Source organism: Pygoscelis adeliae, unplaced genomic scaffold, assembly GCF_000699105.1.
Source record: "Pygoscelis adeliae isolate BGI_AS28 unplaced genomic scaffold, ASM69910v1 Scaffold122, whole genome shotgun sequence".
Lineage (NCBI taxonomy): Eukaryota > Metazoa > Chordata > Aves > Sphenisciformes > Spheniscidae > Pygoscelis > Pygoscelis adeliae.
Genome location: NW_008824358.1, coordinates 1,089,767 through 1,106,106, shown reverse-complemented (window position 1 = coordinate 1,106,106; position 16,340 = coordinate 1,089,767). Strand labels below are relative to the sequence as shown.

At 44.3% G+C, this 16,340-nt stretch overlaps 1 protein-coding gene across 1 annotated transcript in view; it reads right to left on the bottom strand.

Annotated features, from left to right (window-relative positions):
* Window positions 1-7: 7 nt before the first annotated feature.
* JAG1 (jagged 1) overlaps window positions 8-16,340 on the bottom strand; it is a 37,451-nt gene continuing 21,118 nt past the window's right edge. The window contains exons 5-26 of the mRNA XM_009319622.1: window positions 15,978-16,038; window positions 11,989-12,119; window positions 11,555-11,674; window positions 10,983-11,096; window positions 10,317-10,430; window positions 9,356-9,469; window positions 8,907-8,953; window positions 8,229-8,402; window positions 7,557-7,707; window positions 6,849-7,013; window positions 6,212-6,325; window positions 5,444-5,557; window positions 5,220-5,333; window positions 4,979-5,095; window positions 4,441-4,468; window positions 4,243-4,328; window positions 3,298-3,411; window positions 2,947-3,056; window positions 2,629-2,865; window positions 2,166-2,297; window positions 1,529-1,679; window positions 8-737 (exon numbers count right to left, since the gene is read on the bottom strand). Coding sequence (XP_009317897.1) covers window positions 280-737; window positions 1,529-1,679; window positions 2,166-2,297; window positions 2,629-2,865; window positions 2,947-3,056; window positions 3,298-3,411; window positions 4,243-4,328; window positions 4,441-4,468; window positions 4,979-5,095; window positions 5,220-5,333; window positions 5,444-5,557; window positions 6,212-6,325; window positions 6,849-7,013; window positions 7,557-7,707; window positions 8,229-8,402; window positions 8,907-8,953; window positions 9,356-9,469; window positions 10,317-10,430; window positions 10,983-11,096; window positions 11,555-11,674; window positions 11,989-12,119; window positions 15,978-16,038 — 2,966 coding nt within the window. The 3' untranslated portion in view covers window positions 8-279. The remainder of the gene's footprint in view (window positions 738-1,528; window positions 1,680-2,165; window positions 2,298-2,628; window positions 2,866-2,946; window positions 3,057-3,297; window positions 3,412-4,242; window positions 4,329-4,440; window positions 4,469-4,978; window positions 5,096-5,219; window positions 5,334-5,443; window positions 5,558-6,211; window positions 6,326-6,848; window positions 7,014-7,556; window positions 7,708-8,228; window positions 8,403-8,906; window positions 8,954-9,355; window positions 9,470-10,316; window positions 10,431-10,982; window positions 11,097-11,554; window positions 11,675-11,988; window positions 12,120-15,977; window positions 16,039-16,340) is intronic.

Sequence of the window (16,340 nt, the reverse complement as noted above, 5' to 3'; positions counted from 1 at the left end):
CGAAAGGTTTCCGTGATGTATCAGCTAGAGCTGACTTGACGCGAGGGCACTTTTGACTAGTTTTGCATAGATGTGAAATGCAGCACTTGGTATCCCAGCCAACCACAGCAACTATCATTGCCAGTGTAAGCCAGCTTGTCAAAACTTAAATTAACACAGGGATTCTAAGTAAATAATAGCCTCAGACTCAAATATTACACAACAGTTTAAGAACTACAAGCTCTCGAGTGCCTTTACAGTGACATTGAAAGGCCCTGCACGGCAGCACCCCGCTGTCTGCTATACGATGTACTCCATTCGATTTAGGCTTTGTGCGCTTTCCAAGTCTCTGTTGTCTTGTTTGTTTGTCCAGTTCGGGTGTTTGGAAGGTGTGCTGTTGGGGGGCTTTTCGTCTCTGTCTACCAAAGTGTACGCCGGCTGCTTGGCGAATCGGGCCTTCTGCTGGTGCTTGTCCATGTCGTCCTCCTCCACCTCGGAATTGTGTGTCCTTATTTTGGCGATTTTAGAGTTTTTGTTTTCGTAGTCTTTAATGGGGACAGTATTGGCCGCGTGTTTCTCAATGGGGTTTTTTATCTGGTTCAGCTGCTCCCTCACGTTGTTGGTGGTGTTGTCGTCAGAGGCCGTGTGAGTATGGCTGCTCTGCTTGCGGCGCTTTCGAATGCACCAGTAAAAGACAGTTACCAGGCAACAGATCCAGGCCACTGTTAGGACCGAGCTCAGCAACGGCACCAAGAAGTCTGGAAGAGAGACGAGACCAGTTAACCCTGCTCCAAACCGAGCCTTCCAGTCAGTCAAGGCTTTCTACCAAGAAAACGAGTCTCCATTCTTAAGCCTTAGTTTTTGCGGGGGTCCGGACAGTAACACAATGCTAAGCCTGGCTCTTTTAGAATACAGGGTGTTTAAAGTGAGTTTAGGACTCGAAACGCCTTCCTGCTGTGCACGGAGCCAAGTCATCACAGGCAACGGTAACGCGGGCTTCAGTACCACTGCCCTCCCGCGGCTCCCAGCTCGGAGGGAACATCTCCTGCCCTCCTCCTGAGGGCAACTGGCTCCCTACCCACCACGGCCGTTTCCCTCCCCGCTGGGGGGGCTGTCGGTAGGATGCCAGTGCGCGCCTGGCGCTATGTGGACACCCAACGGGCGCGTCTGACCTTAGCGTTTAATTCGTCGCATTTGGGCAGCGGCATCGCCGGGCAAATACATGGGAGCGTTCAGAGCCGGGCAAGCGTGACTTCACTAGCTTTCTTCCTCCTAATTTCTCCGTGAAGAGGGCCGAGGAGTAGCAGCCCTTTTAACAGGTTAGGCCACTGTTTTAGAGCGTTTTCAGAACTTTTAAACTCTTCTTTCTTTTTTAAAGCAGTAAGATCCCGGTAAAAAAGCCTCCTTGTTGTTCCCAGTTAAGAGGGCCGAGAGGCAGAGAGTCTCAGACTTGCTACCACTCTCAAAAGCGGGAAGAGCTTTACCGGCTCTGAAAGGCCATTCCAGTCACGGCAAGCGCGCGAGTTTTCGGAGACAAGGAAAAGCTTACCTGTTTTGTTTTTAACCGGTCGCCGCTGTACTCTGACTTCCGCGACTGCAGCAATTAGCGTGTTGTTACCGTCGCGCTTACTGACGAGGTCAATAATCTTATCCGTGATGTCTTTGATTGGGTTTTCATCTTCCCCTATATCTTCTGCAGACTACGGAAGAAGTCACACAGTTAATGCCAAACGCCAGAGCCGACGCGTGGGTAATCTGCTGTTTATAAACTTTCACAATCAGTTAAGGCTCTCGGTACTCTTAATGCTTAAAAAACAAACCAGAAATGAGCAAAAAGCCCAGCTACGGGCAGAAACTAGTAATGCAGAATTTGTGTCCCCATCTTTAAAAAGACAACCCCCCCCCCAAAAAAACAACAAACCCCACAATCTACCCCAAAAGCAGCGCCCGAGAGCGCAACAGAAAAGTGTTTTACTGCCCTATTACAGTGCTGCCAGATGGTAGCTTCCAGGTACGCTCACGTAACCAGGATTTCTTCCCTGTTCGTAAAGGGAATCGGGATGGAAACTAAACAACGAGAAGCGCTGACAAAGCCAGGAATTACGATTTTCATGAAATCCACATGTTGCACACATATCCAAGCAATTAACCGCTACGACATTTAAAAATATCCCAGGAATACTTACAATAGCAACATGTATTTCATTATTTGCCAAGTGTGAAGGCTCACAGGTAACGTAGATGGAATATTCAACAGAAACATTCTTCAGAATATTCAGATTCCTCAATTCACTGCAAATGTGCTCTGTGGTAAGTCCCTGGAGGACACAAAAAAGGTGCTGTTTGCTTGGGTTTTTAAGTATACATGCACACGAACACACAGATACAAGAAATTCTCCCCCCACCCCGAAATGAGAGTTCTCAAGGGACAAGGAGGTGGAATTCCCTCCAAATCAGCTTTTGTTCTTCTCTGGACACAAAAGCATTTGGGGTAGGAGTCTGTATTAATCCTTCTATACCTTCCGTTTCTTTGGTAACAAGGGAGCGTTCAGCTTTTCCCGTACTTTTACCCGTCAAAAAAGTTGTTTTGCGCTCTGGGAAGCAAGCGTGCGCGTGCCGCAGCACAGCGAGCGATGTTCTGCTACTTACTGGTGCCATCATTTCTTTATTAAAGGTGAAGGTGATGTTGGCACAGTTGTCTTGGTAGTAAGAATCAGAATTGCATTTGGTCTTCACGGGCTGTTGATTCGAAGGCCAACATTCACCCACTGCAGCGCAGGGGTGAGTGAAACAGCGGTCTTCTTTAACAGGAACACAGGCGTGTCCAGCCGGGCACTCGTTATGACCTTTGGCATGTATGACACAAGGTCGAGGACCACACCAAACCTAGGAGAGAATAAACACCGATGAGTAACCACGGGTTACAGGACAGAAGACGGTATAACCCACAACACAGCACAGCTGTACCTTAGAACAGGTGACTTTTCCGTTCAAACACTGACAGGTATTACAGTCATCATCCCACTTAGCCCCATCTGGCATTACTCGAACACTGGTAACGCAAGGCCTTCCTGTAACTGAAGAGAGATTGAACGGAATTGTAAACTTAAAATAGGAAAGGGGCTTTTTCGTGCTTTTTTCCCCTAAGTTCATCTAAACTTAGCGCTAAGTTGGCTTCTTCAATAAAGAAAGATACTCGCTTTAAAACAACCACCACCACCACCCCCCCCAAAACACCCATACAGCTACAAACCTCTCAACATGCAATTATACAGATCCTGCTACAAGTCTTATGACCAGCTATGACACCTGGAATACCTTCTTGGCATCCTGGACCACTACGACCCGGTGGGCAAATGCAACGGTACCCGTTAATTTCATCTACACACGTAGCTCCAAAGGCACAGGGTGAAGACTGGCATTCGTTGATATCTAGGGTGGGAAAGAGGAAATAAACAAGTTACTCTGTAGTATCCTTCTATTTTGTCAGAAAAACCACACGGGAGATTTGCCTACTGGAGCTTTACGTTCACTTTCTAGCGTCTGCTCGGAGATAGAGTCTTACTAGCAGCACTGGTAGAGTCTCAGAGCAAGTTCTTTGAAGTTTCTGCTGTGTGGCGCTAACAAAGATCAAAACCTGACCCCTATGGCTACTTAAGCTTTTCAAGGGCAAGGACACATTCCTTCTCACACAAACACACTTCCTCTCCCTTTGACATACTCCAGTTTTGTCCCCCTACTAGATTCTTCAACTGATGACAACGTTAAGCCCCTTCCCAGTCGCACTGCTACTATGAAACTTCTACTTCCATGGCTGTTATTAAAAAAAAAAAAAAAAAAAAAAGAGTGTTAGTGTCCTCCTACCTGTAATTATTATTAAATTACAGGGAAGTGCATACATCACCTCCGGGCTTGTAGGTGGATTATTAATTGACAAGGTTTTTGGCTGGCACGCTTTTGTCTCGGGCAGAAGCCTATGCCACACAAACACATGCTAACTGGGAAGACTCTCCCGAAGGGCATTTTGCCCACTCAGCTGAACCAAGAGGTTCCAGCTCCAGCTGAACGGACTTTAAGCTTTCTTTCCTTTTCAGTGCCATTCCTGCCCTCCCCACACCTGCTTCAGATCTGGGTACGGACACAGAAGACACGGGACATCTATCATTAATCTGATCTACCACTTAACTCAATTAAGATGGTTGTCTCGCAACAAGATTCAAGCAAGACAAAAATATCAAGGTAGAGTGCCATTGAAAGACTTACTGATCCTGCAGTCAGGACCTGCGAAGCCCGGAGCACATTCGCAGCGGTACCAGTTGTCTCCATCCACGCAAGTGCCACTATTGTAACTATAAAGAGAAGTCATCGTACGCGTTAAAAAACCGCTACAGATAAAGATTCTAGAATTCTAAAGCAACAAAAAAAAAAGCAAAGGGTGACAGACAAACATATTAAACTTACCAAGGATGAGGACTGCAGTCGTTTGTGTCTGCAAAGCAAAGACAGACAACATTAAATATGCAGACTTTGGCTAACACAACTCCACTGTCAGTAAAGAATGATCAAACTTCCCCTAATGCCCAAGTTACACTTAGCTCAACTTTAACAAAAATATGCTGAAATTCTCTACTAAATTGATTCCAGGCTTCTACCACAAAATTTGTTAAGTACGTTGTGGAACACATGTACACAGGAAGAGATCGTTGTAAAGAATCTAACGGGGGGAGTGGGGAGTGGAAGCAGACAGAGCTGCTCGTAGAAAAAGAATGCGGGAGAAAACAAGACAACATCTGTCTCCACTTAGCTCATTTGCAACTTTCTCATGCCCAGGTCAAGGCTCTATCACATAAAGTCATTAAAAACAAAGATTCAGGTGATGCTAAAGCCTACATCAAACAAGCTTTCCCTTCTGGTTTCAATCTTGACTCCAAGGGCGACAGGATGAGCTAACGTTCTCATCATGCAACGCTCTGGAAAAGTTCAAGCAGAGACAACTTACTCTGAGTGCACGTGGGTCCTTCCCAGCCCTCCTTGCAGACGCAAGTGAAAGAATCCCCGCTGACTACGCAGGTACCACCGTTATGACAGGGGTTTGGCAGGCAGCTGCTGTTCCTTGCTGTAACAGAAACGAGATTTGCCGCCGAGTTGTTCGAAAGCCGTCAAAACTGAGCCAAGGGGAAAAACTGAGGTCACAGATTCAGCGCTGCATCTGCTTCCCTGTGGTTATGCAGGGTATTTACCTATATTACAAGTGGCTCCTTCCCATCCTGCGGGACACATGCACTTGAAAGTGTCCCCCTCGTCGTAACACGTTCCTCCGTTGTTGCACGTTGCCTCATCGCACTGGCTGTCACCTGCGAAGAACCCAAACTATCCTTAATACCAGTGCTTTCTGAAAGCAATGCAACAGGCTTAAGCAGCCTAAGAGAGCCCGCCTGCTATGTTTTGGAAATGCCGAACTTACGGGAGTGGCACGTTTTTCCTTTCCACCCATTTTTACATTCACAGAAGAAGTCGTTGACCAAGTCTCGGCAAGTTCCTCCATTGTGGCAAGGGTTTTTACTGCAGTCGTTAATATCTAGATACGTTAAGGAGAGAAAACAAGCTAAGCGACGTTTACGGAATTGACAAACACTTAATGCTTGAAAGGTGCACGTCCCATCCCTAATTTCGGCCTGTGTTTCAATCGTGGATTAGACACTTAAGACAGTAGTTTAAAGCTTTACGCGCCGTCACAGAGACAAGGAATATTCCGCCACATTCCTCCAGTTTGCTTTCATTTTGTTTGTCATCTTGTTTCAGTAAACAAGAAGTGAAAAGGCCTATTGCGTAAACTACCCTATCGGTCAGAGGATGGGAGCCAAGTGCTCACTCCCCGTCTGCTCCCGAGACCGACAAAATACAAGGGCGATAGCAGATGTGCCATTCCTAAAACGCTGTGTACCGACGCTGAGGGTTTCTTACAGAAAGTCACCCAAAGGGCAGAGCAGAAAATTGAACAGTAGGAGAGCCAGGTTCTACTCCCAGTCCAGCTTCGTAACTTGGGTTTAGTTCCGATACAAAAGCCTGGGACTCGGTGGAAAAAGAGAGGGCGCCTTGTCCTCTGCGGCCTTTGAAGCAGAGTTTGTGTTGAATTGGCATTGGTCACTATCGCCTTATAGACGGTACCAGCCATTCCTTCCTGGTGGTTTTCCAAGAGATCTTTCTGCATGCTGAAGAATGGTTAACTTACTTGTTTCACAATATGTTCCTTCCCATCCGTCGCTACAAATACATTTGTAGGAGTTGATGCCATCGATACAAGTGCCACCATTTTTACAGGGGTTGCTCTCGCAGTCATTAATATCTGCAACAGTTTGGAGGAGAGGGCAGGGGGAAAAAAAAAGGGGAAAAAAAAAATCAAACTAGAAGTACAGCTACTAGAAGTCATCATCTTATTGCAGACTGTTTGGTGCTACTTCCATTTCTAAGCCCCTTTTGAGAGGAAGGGTTATAAGCCAGATGAGAAATAGCTGAAAAACAGTGCACAGAGTGATGAGCCTGTCACTCAACAATTACTATTAAAACCAAAAAAAGTCCGGAGCCCTTAAGAGCCGTGTTAAACCCCGCTATTAGCTACCTCAGACCTTGTATACATAAGGTTTTTAAAAACATACAATTCAAGGCCAGAAGGTTCATTACTGTGAACTTTCCCCAAGGCCTAGCAAATTCCAATCTGCCTCGCCCAAGCGGGATATGAAAACTTAAAGCAGTTCCAAGGTTCACTGTGTTACAAGAAAGAAACCTTAAAGCAGGCTGGGAGGAAAGGATGGAATCTTTTTCCAAGAAGAGTAGGGGACGGTAAAACATACTATCTTTTTAGCTCTTACTCTCGTGACAGTAGGTGCCAGTGAATCCTTTGTTGCATTCACAGGTGAATTTTCCACCCGCTTGGCTCTTGCATTTTCCGTGAGGACCGCAGACATTTGAAGAAATGTAACGAACGCCTTCCGGCGTGCTGTTAGAAGCTACTGCCACGGTACAGCTGTCAATCACTGTAGAAAAAGCAGAGACCTGCATGAGGATTACCCATTCTATCTGATTTCTTAAGCTAAGAGCGACATTTTAATTCCCAGCGATGGACGTTTAAAAGACATACGTATCATAGAACCATTTAGGTTGGAAAAGACCTTTAAGATCATCGAGTCCAACTGTAAACCTACCAGTGCCAAATACGCTTGCTGCTTTAAAATAAAAGGACTACACCAAGTGTTTGTGCATAAAATAATCACAGCATCTTATCTGAAGATTGCTGGACCGCGTCCACGGCCTGGAATAAATTCAGCAAAGCAGGCTATTTGCTACATGTGTTTTCTGTCCACATTGACATAACTCTGCCTTTCTAACAGCTGATATTTACAAATAGTACTCATCTTCTCACACAAATAGAGGCGATACGGCACAGGGCAAAAAACTCAGCCTCTTTGTACAAAGGCTCCTCCACCGACTACACTATTGGAGCTGCATTATGGCTTCAGCCAGAGGAGGGGCAGAAACTATTGTCAGTCATTCCCATTCACCTGCAAGGTAACACAAACCTTCACAAGGAGTTGTGCGGCAGTGATCTTTCAGGTGGGAGCAGTTCTTCCCTTCGTAATCTTCAGGGCAGTTACAGAAATAGTCCATAGCAAGATTGAAGCACTGGGCACCATTCTGGCAAGGATTTGGCTCGCAATAATCTATGTCCAGCTGTAAATAGTGCAGAGAGAGGAAGGGAAAGAAAAAGGAGGGAAAAAAAAAAAAAGGGGGGGGTGGGGAGGCTGAGTGAAACAGAAGTTTTATCATAGCTTTCCCTCACTACGACAGGCAGACATTGTGGAATCTGACCTTTTTATCTGCTGCCTCAATGAGTTGTTCATAATGCACAGAGTTTAGTTCGACTTGCAACTATTTCAGCAGACAGCACTCTTGATATTAAACAGCCACCGAAAGTTAATAGTTAGTGCGCAACAAAACCTGACACGCTAACACTTGTGGTCTGTTTAGCAAAAAGAATCCTCAGCAGCCCGTCAGGGGTTTTGTTGGTTTCTTTACCCGTCGTCCCCCCCCCCCAATATATATTAATCAAGCACTTTCTTGGCAGACTGACAGCGATATCAAGTACAACTTTATACTATGGTTCACTGGATGCAAGGCATTCCGTGTACAGATCCAGAGCGCCGGTAGAAACGCCACTGGCTGAGGGCCTGCCTTTCACCCATGCTTCTTACCTGACAGAGGTTTCCTGAGAAACCAGCGGGACACAGACATTGGAATCCATTGATTTCATCCTGGCAATGACCCCCATTCATGCAAGGGTTACTTGCACATTCATTGATGTCTTTCTCACAGTGATCTCCTGCATAGCCAGGTGAACAGATACACCGATAACCATTAACCAAGTCCTGGGAAGGAACAAGAAAGTTTAGAGTTAAGGTTTTTTCCTCCTTTCTTATTAAAGAAGAAAAAAAAAAGCAACAGTCCAAAAAAAAATACATCCTCTTACTATGTCCAAGCAAGGCAAGAATATTGAGGGGGAAAAAATAAACGCACACACAGATACCCCGGTACTGGCTTACGTCCTTAATTTCCAGGCAGGATACATTAATCCACATTTTGAAGTGGAGTATCTACATTTACAGCAGGTAGTTTGCACAACGACCGGCCCCGTTCACTGCTGACACTGGCAGTGAAAGCGAGTCATTTATTGCAGTTATATTTTTCGCCCTTGCCATTCTACAGACATACCTCGACATGCTGCAGCGTGACAGAGGCCCTCCCCCCAACCCAAAGAAATGACAATTTATACCAGCTAATCGCTATTTTCCACACTATTTGTGTTCTGACTCAAATGTTTTAGTTACTGTTGCAAGTCTCAGGGAAACCAAAATAAAACAAGATTGGCTCACCCGACAGGATCCTCCATTCTGACATTGTCCACGACAGTCGTTAATATCTGTAATAAAATTAGCGTGGTTAGAAGGCAAAAATATATTTACACTAGATACAGAGTTCAAGTCTCTCTAAAACTGCAGCTAGATAAACCTTTTGTCAAGTTTCCTGCATGCCTTCCTTGAGATAAGGTTATTCTAATGGGTGGGAACCTTTCGCGATTCTTCTACTAGAGGCAGTGAAACTTCACATCATTGTTTTGGTCACTTTATCAGAATATAGCTATGTTATGGACTAATAAGTTTGATAAAATTGTGTATTTTCATTCTGCACCAACTACTCCCTTTCTAAAAACATCAACCGCTGGGACTCTGCCTGATGTTTAAATCTGAGCGTGGAACTCAGTGGCATACACACACACACACAAAACTGGTGTTTAATAAACCCAAGGATATAAGACACTTACTTATATCACAGTTGTGGCCAGACCAGCCAGTAATGCAGTCACAATAGTAGCTGCCAATCAGGTTCCTGCAGGAGTTGGCATTGACACAAGGTTTGCCCTCACATTCATTCGCATCTGAAAAAAAAAACAAACCCCAACAACGTGAATGGCCAAACGCAGGGCAGGGGGGAGAAGGAAAAAAAAAAAGCCTACAGCCAGTTTTCACAGCAACAATCAGCAGTTCATTCAGATCTAAAAGGAACTTGTAATATACAGCATGGATTAGCGTGACTCGAACGAACAAAAGTCAATCATACATCAGTCTCTGAAGTGTCTTCCAATTTCTCTGCAATTAGAACATACAGGCTACGCTAATTATTTTGTAATTACCCAGCCACTCATTAAGAGCAACTTCCCCCCCCCCCATCTCAACTGAGCATTTTGAAGGAGGAGTGCTGCAGCCTGGTCATTGGGATTAGCGTGTTGTGTAAAGAATGCAGACAGCTCATTCTTCGTGAGATCATCCACATTTTGGAACCCAGCTGTGAACAACTTGGTCTGGAGGAGTTGACATGGCTGAAGAGATACAGCAACTTTCTCACAGGCTAAAGGAAGAAATACATGTGGGGGCGGGACTGGAAGGCATACACATGCACCCTCCCCACTTCAGTTCATTTACGGTTTAAAGTATGTCTCTCTGGCTTAGTTAATTATTTCCTTCAACTGCTAGCATGCATCAGCAAAACGATGAGAGAAGGCAGCCGCTCTATGCTTTGAGACCGTCCTAGACCCCAGTCCTGCAAACACCGACACTTAACGTTCTCAATGCGCCAGAATATGTCCATAGGCTTCGGAACCATAAATGTGCCCAACGCAAAGGGCACCATTGCCCTTGCCTGCTGGACTACGATCCCTTCTGCATTTCTTCCCCCCCCCCCCCCACCCCAGAGCAGCACTGAATGAAGAGAAAAGCAGTTCTCACCTAGCTGACACGTTTTGCCAGTCCACTGAGGTGGGCAAATACACTTAAATCCATCAACTAGATCTTGGCAAGTTCCTCCATGACCGCAGGGATTTGGAGAACAATCGTCAATATCTGCAACGCGGAGTAAGGAGAGGCTTAGCTCTGTTACCGGACAGGCAATGTCAGTAACTGACAAGTTTGATACATGGTTGCTGCTACTAGGATTTGCCCTGAGGAACAGAAAGGCAACAGGACTTCTACTTGGGATTTCTAGGTCTACTCTGATTTCAGCAAAAGCCTCCTTTAAAAATAACAGTAGTGTGAAAGGGGAGTCATAGCACTGGGCAAGAAGTTTACACCTGTGGCCTTTTTGCAAGTGGAAGTCAGATTTTGATCCGGCAAGTCTCTCGAAACAGTATTTTAAACAACTTGCCAGAACGCTACAAAAATTCAGTGTTCTGCTTCTTGAAAGAAGCCATTGGCCATTCTTTCCCCTGGCGTTTAACAAAAACCTTGGTACAAGCAAAGGAGAAGAGAGTGCACGGTGGTATAAATGGCTGCCAAGAACCGTTGCTAAAGCTGGGAAAGGTTAAGGAGGCTGCCCTGTAAGTTTATCAGGGATTAGAAAGACTGATCTAAAACAGCAAACTAGCACATTTTTAATTCAGTTTTGAAAGGACTTACTATCAGTGCAAGTTGGTCCAGCCCAGCCAGGTGCACACACACATTCAAATCCCATAGACGTCTCTAAGCAGCTTCCCCCATTGTGGCAAGGATCAGAGAGGCAGGCGTGCTCCGCTGCACCGGGACAGAAGTACGTTACGGTAGAGACTAGCAATATCACCAGAAGCCACCCCCTGCTCCCTCCACGCATTTCTACTCTGGACACACCATCATTACTCTTGACGTACTGCACTCCTGTGAGAGCTGTGAATCAAAACGCTACTAGCCAGCGGGAAGTCATCTTCCCTGCTAAACTCATCAACACACTGACTCGCGCCTGTTTGAGTCAGAGCCAGACAAGGTAACTTGTGGTGATCTCTCCGGCAAGCAGAAGGCTGATGTTCAGAGATACCAACTGTTCACGATGAAGCACGAACAGGCAAGTCTGGATCTTTGTAGCTAGCCCTGACATCATAATTAATATTAGAAATTGACTCTTCCCCAACCTCATAAAATATATCCAAAACCAGCCACTAAAAGCTGGCAAGAATTAACTGCCAAGTGGCAGCTCAGCAGCTGCATCAAACGCTTACCAATTTCACAGTTCTGTCCTGAGTAGCCCTCAGGGCAGGAACATTGGTATTTATCAGGGCCAGTGTTGCTGCAGGTACCACCGTTCAAACAGGGTGGGTGGGTTCCGCAGTAGTTCAGATCTGCAAGAGGTGAGGAGCATTAAAGCCATGGTTGAAAAAGAACAGAAACATCACCACGTGCGTGCTTTGTTCCGTTATTCTAGAGCCTTCACAGAATACGGCTGCGCACAAGAGTAGGACAGGACAGGGAAAAGTTAAGCACGTAGGCTAACAATGCCAGAACAGCAGAGGACACAACGCTAAGTAGCTGAAGGACAAAAAACTCCCACCATGTTTCAGGAGGCTCGCTCAGTCTCGCGTGCACTCTCTCCTTGCTAAGTCTGCCAGTGTTAAAATTCAAGTGTTACACTCGGCTATCCATAAGATTAGCATACCTTTGTCACAGAGCTGACCACCCCAGTTGGTTTCACAGAGGCACTGCCATGGTTCAATGCAAGTGCCATGGACACATCCTGGGTGTGGAATGCACTTATCACAGTACTGGCCTTGCCATCCATACTGACACCTTCGTTTAAAAAAAAAAAAAAAAAAGAAAAAAAATCAGAACAGGGAAACAAACCAAAAACCCATTAGAATCACACTGTAGATGTGAGTGTAGAACTCCAAAGCTTGGAGAAAGACTGGGGAGGTGGGGGAGGAGGGCCGGACGAGGGGCGAAGCTATTCACGGTTTGTTTAATGGTTTCTTGTAAACAAACATTTTAGTAGTTTTGCCAAGGTCTCTGTAGCCAGCCTCCTGACAAAAGAATAACTGTTCTGAGAGAACCAGCATGAGGCCATTCAGCACAATAATACTCTTTTGGAGCCTCATACAAATGTGGCAGAGAGGGTGGGTGTGCACTACAAATCAATCTCTGGACTTTGACAGGGTGCTTTATAAATTGAGGGGGGGGGGGAGAAAAAGTCAGTGGAAACAATAGTTATCCAGAGATCCTCATGAATACAAGGTTCCAGGCATTTCAGCCGTGCTGCGCTGGGTTTGCAGGAAGACAAACAAAACCATAAACACCAGCTCTGAGCCCTCGGCAAGGCAGTAGCAAAGCATTAGCTCTCCGCTCTATCGGAAGTTAACCTTCTTCTGAACTAGAAGACATACACAGAAAGCACGGACTGGGCCACAGTGAGAGACTGCAGAAAACAGCATCCATCAGGATTTTACGTGTATTCAAAGAAGATCAGCTGTCAGTGTATTTCAGAGTTTGATTTACGCTAACCTCTTTTCAGGGAATAATTAAAACATATCAAAGTCTGAGAAACTTTAATTTCATGTCTGGAGAAGAATTTATTATTATTTAAACTATTTATTGCCACTATCAATGAGCTACCTGAATTCTGTATTTAAAAGGAAGATGTTCTTTTAGAGTAAAGCCCCCTTAAGGGAAAGCTCATTTTGGCTTTCATTTAGTTCTCACTAGCGAGACAGACCAAGGATTCTTCAAATTAAAGTTGATTATAGATAGAAACAAGGAAAACAAGTTGAAAATGAAAAGCGAGGGTTTGTTGAGGTACTGTATTTCATTAGCAGGTCCTAAGAGTAATTGATAAGCAGCAATTACCCACTAAGCAGTCACTAAATTATGAAAACAAACCTCATCTGTACAGAAGTCAGCTAAGCTTTCTATTTATAAAACCCCCCACCATTCTTCTACTGGCAATTTCTTCTCATGGGAAAAAGCTAGAGGGATCTATCCATTGGGTAATCACACACAGCTAGTGGTAAGTCTGACTTCCCTTCTAAAAAATCTCAGGTGACAAACTGCATCCTAATTAACCTCTTTTTTTAATAGCTATTTCAATAGCAGCCCATTCAAAGTCAATGGGAAATTCTTATTAGTTTGTGTGCTAAAAAAAAAAGCTAAGTCCAACTTCTGTGTCTTTGTGTGCAAAGAACATGAAAGAAAACCAGATCAGGCAAAACAACCTCTCTCAAGTAGCTCTTGGAAAATCCTTCTGTATAGGGAATATAATAAGAATGCACAAAGATCAAAATTTAGGAACATAGCCTTTTAATTTGTATTGCATTCAAAGCAACTTGCCTGTGAGCTTGCACGCAAGCAAAACTAAGGGACCTCACCTGCAAAAACAGGTACCCAAATCGAGAATTTTACTCCTTTCTGCCAAATCAAAGGGGCGGGGGTTTTGTTTTCTTTAAAGCACGTGTAAAGAGAAACAAGTAATTAAAAAAAAACAACCCACAGAAAAAAAAGCCACGAGCTTTAGAGCCAAAGATACAACTTTCTTCAAACATCAGCTTCAAGGCGTAACAAACAAAATTGGATAAGGCTACGGGCATTGGAAAAAAAAAAACAATTCCAGAAAAAGATTCATGGTAATAATTCTTGTTTAATAATATGTATGCAGCAGTTTCTCATGAGAAATTTAAAGTTAACTTTCCTTGTATAGTGATGCATGAGTAAATATGGTTTTGTTGGCTGGCCTGCATTAAAGAAAGCGACTCGCACCAAAAGGGAAAAGAATATTTTAAGAATGTTTGCAAGTTGTCTATTGTACCAGAACCCAGAGCAGTTTCTGCTGGGATGTTATTTTTAAACTCTGTTGCATTTGTAACATACAGGCTATATGACTCATCAAAACTTAAAAGAAAATAGAATCTTGTTTCTGTGTTCACTTTAAAGATATTGGTCTAACTTGGCAAGCAGAAGTTATCTGAAGGCACCAGAAGGACAGCATTGTTTCAAGACTATGCAAATCAAGTGTGGGAAAGTTGCACCTTAAGTAAATAAGAGCACTAGTGCGTGTCTGGGCAGCGAGTGGGAGGTAAGAGACTTAGAAAGAGAAAGGAAAGAAAAAAAATCTGGAAACAAAGCCTGTTGTTCTGACTAGGAGACAGCAACCCCTACAAGGCATGTTTATTCTGATGACAGAAGCACAAATCACTGGTAGCCTTGACTGATACACTCCTCTCGCCATCTGGCCCCCCCCGATACTTCCTACTACTTGCTAGGCTTTTTTCTTTTTTTAATTAAAAAAAGATTTAGATCTGGTGTTCTGGGGGTTAACCAGCTTATATCAGTGCTGCTAAATGTTAAAATCACTGAACAACCTAGAACAGTCCATCCTGCGGCCTGACTTTCACTTTGCCATGTCTCTTGTGGAGGACGAGAAGTTACTTCCTACCTTACTTTCAGAATGTTCCTTGATGATTTCTTTGTTTTGTTTTTGGAGCATAGATTACAGGGATAGAGAGAAAGAATGAACCACTGCGACTATTTAGGCTGACTTCTTATATAAAACAGTCTGTCAGACATCCCAGATTTAGTTCTTGTTTGAACTACATCTTATCTAGAAAGAAAAGCAGTCCACATCATGCAAAAGTTTCCAGCAACAGAGAATCCACCAAAGTGTATGTTAGGCAGAAAAATCACCTTCTGTTCCTTCAGACTTCCGAGTTCTATTCGTGAATACCCAAGCTTCACTTTTAACCCTTCCTACACAGGATCAATATCAATATTTTGTAACCTCAGAAGCCCTCAGTTCCCTATGGCATGTAAACAGATACGATAGAGGGGTTACATGAAGCAACTTAGACAAGTTTGTTGATAAAGAACGTCCACATTTAATACCCATTAACCCTCTATTAGTAAGGGAGAAAACTTCCCTGTGCTGTAAATACATGCTGTATATTTTCAGACAATCCAAATATTTAATTGTTGGGTTATGGATAAACTCTGCTTTTCATTGTCTCCTTGCCAGGACAGAACAGACTTCAAAGCACGGGAGGAAAAGTCTGCATTCATCGGACCCTACTGACAAGATTTCATCCCAGCTATTAACCTCTCAGCACTTGGAGCCTGGCTCACAATGGTAAAGGAACCGAGAGATTTAACTAATCCCATTCTAAAGAATGCTTGACTTTTGCCTACTGATGGAAGAAACCAGGGGGTGGGAGGGAGGAAGGGGGAAACAGTGAAAGGGAGAAGAGGAGAGAAAAGCCACACTGTACTTCAAGCTTGTAGTTGAAAAAGCCTATTAATCAGGCTGTTAAAAAAAAAAAAAAACCACACAACACAAAAACATACCTACAAAACATTTGCACTATTTATGCAGAAACAATTAGTTAGTGTTCATTAGGCAGTATTCAGCCTATTTATCCCGTGGCCCCCCCTCCCCCACCCCTCCCCTCCCCCCCCCCTCCACTGCCTCCATTTCACAAACCAGAAGCTTCTTAAAGTTATCAGTGCATTAAAAGCCTGCTCCCCCCTTATTCTGGGCAAGTCAGCATGAATAATGTGCCTTGGTCAAAAACACGACTCCAAAAACACCCTCCCTCCCCAATCCTATTGTGTTTAGCATCACTTGTTTAATTATTTGGGGGGAAACAAGGAGGGAGAGGGAGCATTTACCTGCACTCTCCTGGAATTGTGCAAGAACCATGCTTGGGGCTACATCCCTGACGACAAATAGCTGTTAAAACAAAAAAGAAGAGTATCAGCATGCTGCCTGCTTCCTGCATCTTCACCCTCGTGGGAATGTTTTAATCTCTAACCAGCACTGTAATCCTACTAAATCCAAGGTTTTAAGAAGTCTCTCGTATCAAGTCTACTGGAAGGAAAACCAAGGTAGGTGGCTCCCTGTGATAGGAAATCTATCAGCTAGCTTCGCAGAGGAATCATACCTAATGCTGTGCAAAGAGTTCTTTCTATGCAAGAGAAACCGTCTCGCCTTAGAGAGCTCAAGTCACTTTGAGTCTACAGGTTTCCCTTCTC